This window comes from Monoraphidium neglectum (genome assembly GCF_000611645.1).
Source record: "Monoraphidium neglectum strain SAG 48.87 unplaced genomic scaffold scaffold01258, whole genome shotgun sequence".
NCBI lineage: Eukaryota > Viridiplantae > Chlorophyta > Chlorophyceae > Sphaeropleales > Selenastraceae > Monoraphidium > Monoraphidium neglectum.
Genome location: NW_014012370.1, coordinates 1 through 9752, shown reverse-complemented (window position 1 = coordinate 9752; position 9752 = coordinate 1). Strand labels below are relative to the sequence as shown.

The window sequence follows — 9752 nt, the reverse complement described above, 5'->3', positions numbered from 1 at the left end:
CCCCGCCTCTCCCTCAAACTCTACTGCAATCCCCTCCCCCCCCCCCTCCAGGTACTTCCAGGCCATCAAGCGCCTAGTCAGCAACCTGCAGCGCATCTACCCCACCGACCCCTCCCGCTCCGTCGACTTCAACCTCACCGCCGGCGAGGGCCGCGGCGCAGCGGGCGGCGGCTCCCAGAAGGCGGCCCTGCTGGAGGCGCAGCAGCGCGGGGAGGTGCTGGCGCTGGCGGCGGCGCCGCACCACATGGCGCCGGACGGCAGCGTGGCCATCCCGCGCAAGTGGGACAACGTGCTCAACGAGCAGATGCAGAAGGCGGGCGTGACGTCCGGTGGCGGCGGCGGCGGCGGTGGCGGGGGGCCGCCGCGGACGCCCCCGCGCTCCGGGACTCCCGGCAGCCGGCCTTACACGCCACCGGCGGTGGCAAAGTGACCGGTGCCGTGCCACAGCAGCTTTTGGCGTGGTTGCCGGCACTAGAGCAGTGGAGGTCCGGCTGCTGCGTCCCTCTGATGTGTTGTGGCCGCGCAGGGTCAAGTGCCCCCCCCCTCCTGGCGGCCTGCGCTATGTGCAGTGAGGGCCCAATTGCTGGACATGTGTGCCGCTTTGTGGTCTTCTTCGTGTTTGTGGCATCATGCAGATGTAGGATCAACACGTTGCTGGCTGGAACCATTTTGGTGCACCGTCGGGTTCCACATGTAATATTTGCATGCACTATGGTTGGGCTTGTTTAGGATTCAGGGTTTCAACTCGGGCTGACACTCCGCATGCAGCACAAGCAGCATTCAGCATGATAATCTCACACATCATCGCGCATCGTGCCACACCCGTAGCACCGTCTCTCGAGAAACTGTTACACTGGGTGGGGGCGCACGCAGGCAGCTAAGCGCATACACGTGTACCTGCTGCGGCCGACCTCTGCCACCGCACCAGCATGCCGCTGCTGTGCGGCCCCAGCCCCCGCCACCCTCTGCTCTCAGAACACGAGCGTGTCGAGCAGGGTGCCCAGGGCCTGGTTGATGTTGGAGCCCATGGCGCCGCCCACAGCCGCCGCGAGGTGCTTGCGCGCGTCCATTTTGCCCACATTGGCCACCACCCGCTGCTCCGGGGCCAGCTCCCCCTCCTCCGCCACAGCCTCATTGTACCTTTTGTTGGCGGGAGGTGGTTTAGGGGGGGATCAAAAGGAGGGGGCAGGTGCATGAACAGAGCAGCAGAGGCAGCGGCAGCGGCAGGTGCAGGCGGTGGCAGGTGCAGGAAGGACTGATGCAGCGTGATGGGGTTGTCCAGACACGGCTTGCCTGCCGGTACCGGCGCCCGGGCGCAGCAAGGGCTTGCTGCTGCCCTGCTGCCGGGCGCTGCGGGTGGACCCAGCCCCACCTGCTGTACAAGCTGGTGGGCAACATCGGCTGAGCCCTGCACGCTCGCTGAAGAGCAAGAGCGCGCGAGCACGTGCGGCCTGCCCATGCCTGCGCATCTGCACCCGTCTCCACCCACCGTGCCGCCAGGCCCTTCATCTCGTCCACCGTCTTGCTGTTGGCAGCGGCGTGGCTGTCGTAATCACCCAGCGTCAGCCCGCTGGTCCACGCCTGGCGGTCGCGCGGGAGGAAGGGCAAGGCGGTGAGCAGTCCACCCAGCACCCTGCCTGGCGTAGGCACCCAGCTGTCGAGCGTGTATGCGCTCGACAGCCCACTGCCAGCCGCCTGAACTGCTGTGTCTGAACGCTGATGTCCCCTTCGACCCAATCCGCAACAACGCTGTCCGCTGGGCTTGCTCCATGGACGCCAATCCGTCATCACCAGACCGCCCCAGTCCTCCTCACGCGCACGCGCGCGCGCACACACACACACACACACACACACACACACACACACACACACACACACATGCACACGGTACATGCACACCCAAGGGTCGCCCCCCTGTCGCCGCACCTTCTTGCTGAGGTTGAGCAGCATGGCCTCCTCCAGCTCATTCTTGCGGTAGTTGATGCCGATGGAGTAGTAGTGCCGGTTCAGCCCGTGAATCAACGCCTGCGGCAGAGTGTGTGTGTTTAAGAGCGACGCAGGGGCAGGGCGGGGCAGGTGAGAGCTGTCACGCAACGTGCAGGGTGGCGGCGTGGAGAGCAGCGCGGCAGTGGCCACTGCAGGCCCCAGCAGCCCGGGAAGGCGTTCTTGCACTAGCACCGCGACAAGCCGGCCCGCGTCCAAGGCCCGCGCACCTGGATGGAGGGCTTGTTGAGTGCCCCGAGGTTTGATGTGGTCTGCCGCGGCTCCTGGCCCAGCATCATGGTCTGTGGGCTGATCAGGCGGAACGCGTCAATCACCACCTTGCCCTGGGGGCGGGGGGGGGGGCCAAGGAATGGTGAGGGGGTTTTGAATTGATGGGGAAGGGCTGCATTGCGCCGGAAGATTGCTGGGTCACTTAAGCGGGCAGTGCAGGTGCGCCCGCCAGCCCACAATGACACGCGCTGCAATCGCAATTTACACCCACTGCAGCCCGTCTACAGAAGCTTGAAGCGGGCGCATGCGCACCTTGACGCTCTGCACCGGGTCGACCACCACAGCCACCGCGCGCGCGTTGAGCGCCTCGAAGCTCTGCTGCGTGTTGATGTCGACACCGCTCAGCCAGCACCCAAACCCGGGGTGGCTATGGTACCAGCCCACCACCATCTCGGGCCTGAGGGCGTAGAGAGGGGCGCGCATGCCGCATGGTGCAGGCATCATCAGCCAGGCTGGAATCACGGCCAGCGGCTGTACCAGGAGCACTCATCCGCCCTTCAACCCGAACCAGTTGGCGTAGTAACAGGGTGTCGCGCCGGCCCTTCCTGGCACCGCCCGCGCTGTGGCTCGGTCCCTGAACGCCTCGACGCCTGCTGACAACGCACAACTGCCCGCACGGAGCCAACATCCATCCGCGCTGCGCCGCGCCCTACCCCGTGTGGTGTCGCTGGCGGGTCCCTGGGTGTCTCACCGTCCGACCTGCTTGAGCATGTCCAGCATCTTGGTCTGGAACACCGGGTCCACCGCCTCAACACTCACGCCAGTGCCGCTCTGGGGCATGGCAAACACATCCACCACCTGGGGCAGGCGCGCGGCACAGGGACGAGGGGCCGCAAGCCGTGGGGGGGCGCGCCGCGGCCTTGCTGCGCTGCTGCTGATAGAGCTTGCGTGGGAGTGATGCCGCAGCTGCAGGACCATTTGCAAAATCTGTGCCTGCTGAGACTGCTGTTCCATGGTCTAGTCCTGTGTGCGACAGCAACATAATCTGCTCGAGCTGCTGCAGCCCTCACGTTCACATACCATGTTCGGGACCCAGCGCTGCGGGAGGCTTCAAGGGGCGCTCCCCGCTGCAACGCGCCGCGCGCACCTTGACGGTGTAGTCATCCACAAACTCCCCAAGCATGAGGCCCATCACCTCCATGGGCACGCCCGCACGGCCTGAGAGGGACCGGGAGGAGCAGCACTTCGCATACAGCAAGGGCAGCTTGGTGCACCACAATACCGCTACTTTGCCATGCGCCCATCGCTGCTGCCACGCACGGGCGCCGATCGCCGCACCGTGTTTCAACATCTTCAGTAGCGCGAGCGAGGAGATGTAGATTTGCTCGGCAGTGTCCACCTGCGGCGTGTCGCCAGGGGGCCCGCCAGGCCCGCCGCCCTGCATGCCCTGCACAAGCCGCTGGATGCGATCCATGGCTGCTGGTGATAGCTGCCCCTCCTATGATTCCGTCCAACGAAAGTTGCGTGCTGTTGAGCCTGTTTGGTTGCGACCTTGGCGGATAGCGAGATGCAGACAGCCTCGATCTACAGTGCAGTAAGGGGCACTTCGTACTGTTGGAGTTTCAAAGCGAAGTAATGAGTCTGAACTACATCTGAAGGGACGGGAGGGGGGACAGTGGCCTTCGCCGTGTTCAGAATTGTACGACTGATGCAAGGTGATCTGTGCTGGGAAGCGTCCCAAGAATTGTTTGGACCAGCATAATATTTTCTGCCACGTTACATATATTCACCTGCATCTTAAGGATACCGTGTCGCTTTCCGCGACTCGACCGCAGCCCTCGAAAAAGCAGCAGAGCACGACTCCCGTGGACAGTGTGGGATTTTAGCTCGGTTACAGCCGTGAGCGACCGGCAGAAGGAGCATACAGCCCTTTTGTAGACAGGCACCCGGCCGAGTCCCGTTTCTGCCGCAATGAGGCCTCCTCGCGGACGTGGCTTTGGCGGAAGAGATGGCGGCAGGGGTGGCAGGGACGGTGGGAGGGGTGGTGGCCGCGGCTTTGGCGGGCGCGGCGGCGGGCGTGGCGGCGGCGGCTACGGCTACGACCAGGGGCCGCCGGATTCCGTAGTGGAGGCGGGCTCGTTCAGCCACCCCTGCGAAGGCGAGGCTGTGTGCAAGCTCACCAATGAGAAGGTGGGTGTGTGGTCGGCAAGCGAGATACGGTCGGCGCACCTGCCACGCAAGCGCGCTCTGCTTCGACCTTGTGCATTTGCGCTTGGGTGGCGCAGGTGATCTGGGGCATGCGGCTGCTTCCCAGCCCCTGCAGGGACAGGGGTGCAAATTGATGGAGCTGGCAACTCTAGCCTAGCACCTCCAGCCTGCGACTGCTACCCAACCTTCAGCGTGGCCACATGCCAACCCTGGCCCTGGTGCGTGTCAAGTAGCCCCTCGTGCCTGCCCCCCACACCGGCCGGCCCCCAGGTGCCCTACTTCAACGCGCCCATCTACCTGGAGAACAAGACACAGATCGGCAAGGTGGAGGAGATCCTGGGGGCCATCAACAACGTGGTGCGTGGGCTGCGGGAAGCGCCCAGAGGACACATGCGCACCGCCCCACTCGCCCCAGCAGCCGCGGCGAGCGGCCCCCACCCATCCGTCGACGCGCTCTGTCCACCATCCTTGACCACTTCCTCAAGTGCATCCTCAACTATGCGGCCTGCCTCTCCACCCTCCCTCCTCACGCTCCCCCCTTGCGCCGCCCCCGCCCTGAGCAGTACTTCACTGTGAAGATGTCGGAGGGCGTCCAGGCGTCGTCCTACACATCGGGCGACAAGTTCTTCATAGACCCCATGAAGCTGCTGCCAATGGAGCGCTTCCTGCCGCAGCCAAAGGGCGCACCCGGCGCCGGCGGCCGTGGAGGTGCGCTGACCTCTGGTCAGGGAGGGCAGGGGAGAGGTGGGGCCCCCGCTGTCACGGCTCACCTGCTGCAATATCTCAGTCAGTGTCACACGCACACCGTCCGGTATGCGCACCGCATGCAATCATGTTCGCATCTGCGATGCTCGTGGCTCATGCAAGCTTCATTTTGCAATTGTTGTGTGCGCCCACAGGTGGTCGCGGCAGGGGTGGCGCGCGTGGCAGCTTTGGCGGCGGCAGGGGTGGCTTTGGCGGCAGGGGCGGCGGCCGCGGCGGCGGCGGTGGGTTCGGCGGCAGGGGCGGCGGCAGGGGCGGGTTTGGCGGCGGCCGTGGGGGTGGCTTTGGCGGGGGTCGCGGCGGTGGCTTTGGCGGCGGCAGGGGAGGCGGTAGGGGCGGGGGCCGCGGGCGGTACTGAAGACCATCTGGCTGCCAGCGCCGCCCTGCGTGCGGCCTTCTCTTTTGTACTGCAGATGAGGCCAGATCTCCTGCGGTCCCTGCTCAACTTCAGCGGATCCCCGCCCAAGGCCGGGGGCGGCGTCTTGCTGGGGTAATCCGCCATCTTTCACATGCACGCAGGCAGCATCGTCTCTTGCTGCAGAGCTGCAGGGGTATGAATTTGCGCAGGCTTTTTGCACATAGCGCCGCTGTAACATAGCACCATGACTTGTGGGGCAGCTCTATTGCCAAGTAGGGAGTGAGTCAGTGGTCGCTATCGCCAGTCGTGGTCGCACCTGCAGGGTGCCCTCCACACGACGCCCAGGTCCAGCCACCTTTGGCGCAGCAGCTGCAGCGCAACAGCGCAACTGCACCGAGTCTAAGCACGACACTCACCGATTCATTGCTTTGTATAACCTCCAGTTTCACACTTTCAGTACGCCAGCAAGCAAGCCCCGCCCTTTGTGACACGTCAGCTTTCCGCAAGCTTCACGCGCGCAGCGCAGTCGCGGGGCTTCCTCATCACACGGTTGCTTTTCGTTTGTGATATTCAGCATCATCACGGTCCAACCCGACGACGCGCTGTAACATCATTATAACGATCTCGACACTGCTGGTGGTCCCCCAAAGCGCGAGCCAGCTTGCCAGCATGAACCTCGTCGCTCGCACAGCGATGTTTCAGAGCTCGACGGGCAGCCGATCCTGCACAGCAGGCTTTGGGACCGCGACGCCTGGCGCCTTGTTCGCGCGGCCTTGCTCTCCTAGGGCGCGGATCGTGGCCAGCGCTGGCGCAGACTCCCCGCAGCAGCGGCCAGTGTTCAAGCTCACCAGCAGCGGCCCAGAGATGAGCCTTGACGACATCAGGTGCGCGGGCTAATTGCTGGCGCCGCACCCTTCTCCTCCGCTGCCCACTTCCGGCGCGGCGCGCCCCTCAACTACCGCATGAGCCGCCAAATGCTCTACCGCTCTGCATGCGTGCAGCCGGCGCAAGCACCTTGCATGCCAGCCGCGCCCTTCCTTCCGCCCCCTGCCTCGCTTGCGGGCATGTTTGTGCGATCGGGTTGGCGCACACTGGCGTGATCTGGGAAGATTCTGCATCATGCAAGGCGTCCCGCCTGGCGGTCCCTCCGTGCCCCCCTCAGGGACGCCTTTGAGGTCTGCTCCCTCATCCCGTCGCCCGGCGAGCGCTCCCAGGTGTGTGCTACACGCGCGTCAGTGCGCGCGCAAGCCGCCGCTTGCGGCCCCTTCCTCCCTTGCAGCCGCCGCACCCGCCATCCCGCCTGCAGCTCAATTCGCGCCGCCCTGCCCCCACTCCGCCCTGGCCCCTCCCCCCCAGTGCTACTCGTGCTGGGGCATCGACTCTGACCGCATGGCGGCCTACTATGATCTCGTGCTCGACCTGGAGCGCTCCCTGGAGGGCGGGATGGTGGCGCACCACATGGCAGACCCGGACGAGTTTCAGGTGCGCGCGCATGCGCACGCGTGTGTTGGTGTGTGCGTGTGTGTGTGTGTGTGCATGCATGCGCGTTGTTTGGAGGAATCAGCTGGGCCACGGCAAGGTTGCGCACACCTGCTTTGGGTATCCGTGCGTGCGCGTGCGAGCCCTGTCCCTTGGCTCACCCTGGCCGTCCTTGCTCCTCGCCCGCGCCCCTGCTGACCCACCCACAGTCTGTCAACACCTCCATGGCCGAGTGAGCCCGTGCCTGCGCGGGCATCACCCGCATTGTTGCGGCTCCCTGACCGCGTTTGATGGACTGGCGCACCGAATCTTTGCGTCGCCACCACGCCTCATGAGTTCACCCTGGTGCTGGAAGCGCACAGCTTCCGAGCAACCGCGGCGGGCGCATCGCCCTGCGCTCAGGACCCGAGCGCGCCCCGGGGGCCAGGGGCAGCTGTACAAACGAAAAAGCTGGAAAGCGGCGGCGTGCTCACCGCACAGCGCGCCGCCACACCCGCCGGCACGGGCGCTGACAACAGCGCGCCCGCGGGGGCCCCGAGGCCCGGCGGATAGGATGGAAGGAAGGGGCGCTGAAACCGCGCGTCCTGGGTGGCCGATGTTTTGCAGATCACTGATCACCACCCTCATGACATCATACGACGACACGATCCACATTTTGCCGAGCCCGGCAGAGGCTCTCATGCCGCGGGGCCGTTTGGCGGGAGCCAGCCAGCCGCTCGCCCAACCGCCTTCACATTCGCCAGCGCAGTCAAGGCGCGGGCCGGGCGGCCGTTTTTGGGGAGTATGTTTTGGGGATCGTCGGGCGCGCCAGCGCCTTTGGGGGCTGCTGCGCTGGTTTTGAGGATGCGGCTGGATCACGCGGTGGTAGCTGTCGCCGCGTCCTGGGCCTTGAGCGCGCTGAGCAGCTGCGCCGTCGTCGCGTTGGGTCATGCCTGCACGGGCGACCCCGTTGGACGGCGGCGGCGCAGGTCCCAGCCGTGACCGTTTCACGCATCTCGTCCGTCTGACCGCGGGGCAGAGTGTGTGCGGTGCCTTGGAGACCGTCCCATGCAATGCACTTGTATCTCACCACGTGTGTACCACCATGGGCGGCGCGCGCACACATATCCCAGCTTTTGACCCCGACTCTGTGACTTTTTTGTGCGTGTGTCTGCAGGCGCGCCGCAGCCGGCGCTGTGCGTGAGGAAGATGGTCGCTGTCTTGCGTTCGGGGGGCCATGCGTGTCGCCCCCTGCACCCCTTCCCACCCCGGGCTGCTGGACGCCTCATTTGCTATGTTGTGGCATCCCAAAGTTGTGTTTTGGCTCTTGCGTGCTGAGTCCCCGTGCTGGGCTAGGGCATGGGGCAGGCCGTTCACTCTTGGTTGGTAGGAATGCGGGGCGAAGCGCGGCGCCGCCGCAGCTGGCTTGGCCAAGGGGCCCGTGTGGCTTGCAGCTGGCTCCCGCACAGTCCGGCCGGGGTCGCGGCGGGCAGGGCAGGCCCCTCCAGCTTCCCGGAGAGACTGGCCCGAGAGGCGCCCTTGGTCGTCTCGTGCTTGGTGCATCGTGAGTGCCCGCCCCCTGGGGAGTGTGTTGGCATAGCTCGCACCTTTGCGGTTTGTCTGGCGCCGCCACCTTGAGCCACACTTGATGGCTGGCTGATGCCGCCGCTATGTATACACGCATGCCGCATCACTTGCAATGACGCCCACGTGTAACCATCGAGTTTTACTGTCGTGGCACATCCAAAGTCATGATTCCGACCAGTCCAAACAATTCGACCAGTCACCATCTTCATCAGCAGTATCCGGTAGGATTGAAAAAGGAAGGCTGCCCCGCAGCGGCAGCCATTTCTACACCAAACCGCAAGGGACGGTGCCCCGCAGCACTTCGCCGCGGCTGCAATGACGCTCAACAACACAGGAGGGGGCACAAAACAGCCCCTCCCCCAACACAAGCAATCTGGCGGGCGGGACCGACCCCGCGCGACCAGGAAGACCCGGCCCGCCTCGCTACCGCGCCACCGCGTGCACCGCGCCCGCCAGCGCCCCCGCCCGCACGCCCCGCGCCGCCGCGGCCGCGCGCAGCGCACGCTCGCTGGCTCTCGTGACGGAGTCCTTGAGCGCCAGCATGAGGCCCGCGTTGAGGGCGGTCTGCAGGATCTTGGCGCGCAGCCCCGCAAAGAAGCCGCCAGCACCCTCCTCCGCCCAGATGCGCGCCACGGCGTCCGCGGTGCCGCCGTAGCGGTTCTCGTCGCGCGTGTGCTCGTTGGTTGCCTGGGGGGCGAGGGGAGGTGCGGCAAAAAGGGTGTGCGTGGGTGTGTGTGTTCCTGCGTGTGTGGGATGTTGGATGCATGGGGGTGAGGGTGGTGGTGGGGTGTGGCATGTGAGAGGGAGGGTTAAGAGGGCCGATCGAGGTGGTGGTGGTGGGGGCTGGCATTGGTATATGGGGCTGGTGGAATGCTGGAGCGTGGCCACATAACAGACAGCCTTCGGGCCGGGACTGGCATGGACTGGCCGGGGTGGGCACAGCGTGTTGCGCAGCGACGGGCCGGCAGTTTCTTTGTCGCCTCCACAAAGATGACCCCCTGCACACATGCAGGCGGTCCTCAGGCCCACATCTCGGCCAATTCCCCATACATACGCACACACGCGTGCGCGCGCGCGTGCCCCGTCCAGCCCACCTGCAGCCTGCTCTTGACGACGATCATGGGGTAGGTCACCACGGTGGCACCAATCTTGGCCAGGGCGCCTT

The 9752-nt window shown here is 65.5% G+C and overlaps 4 protein-coding genes across 4 annotated transcripts in view; 2 read left to right on the top strand and 2 right to left on the bottom strand.

Annotated features, from left to right (window-relative positions):
• The window catches only part of MNEG_7223 (Pre-mRNA-splicing factor 18), a gene marked incomplete at both ends in the record, with an annotated part of 1267 nt that extends 837 nt beyond the window's left edge, over positions 1-430 (top strand). Inside the window, one exon of the mRNA XM_014044304.1 lies at positions 52-430. Coding sequence (XP_013899758.1) covers positions 52-430 — 379 coding nt within the window. The remainder of the gene's footprint in view (positions 1-51) is intronic.
• A 541-nt stretch (positions 431-971) lies between these two features.
• MNEG_7222 (26S proteasome non-ATPase regulatory subunit 14) lies at positions 972-3688 on the bottom strand (the record flags this gene model as incomplete). Its single annotated transcript, XM_014044303.1, has 8 exons — positions 972-1140; positions 1490-1581; positions 1927-2025; positions 2214-2327; positions 2527-2671; positions 2966-3072; positions 3362-3432; positions 3553-3688. 8 exons carry the CDS (start codon positions 3686-3688, stop codon positions 972-974), a joined length of 933 nt encoding a protein of 310 aa, XP_013899757.1.
• Positions 3689-4185: 497 nt separating this feature from the next.
• Positions 4186-7257, top strand: MNEG_7221 (H/ACA ribonucleoprotein complex subunit 1; the record flags this gene model as incomplete). Its single annotated transcript, XM_014044302.1, has 8 exons — positions 4186-4404; positions 4693-4779; positions 4986-5130; positions 5335-5674; positions 6328-6426; positions 6705-6756; positions 6899-7024; positions 7231-7257. The coding sequence occupies 8 exons, from the start codon at positions 4186-4188 to the stop codon at positions 7255-7257; spliced, it is 1095 nt and encodes a 364-aa protein (XP_013899756.1).
• A 1753-nt stretch (positions 7258-9010) lies between these two features.
• MNEG_7220 (hypothetical protein) lies at positions 9011-9708 on the bottom strand (the record flags this gene model as incomplete). The annotated part of the gene is made up of 2 exons (XM_014044301.1): positions 9011-9274; positions 9682-9708. 2 exons carry the CDS (start codon positions 9706-9708, stop codon positions 9011-9013), a joined length of 291 nt encoding a protein of 96 aa, XP_013899755.1.
• Positions 9709-9752: the final 44 nt, after the last annotated feature.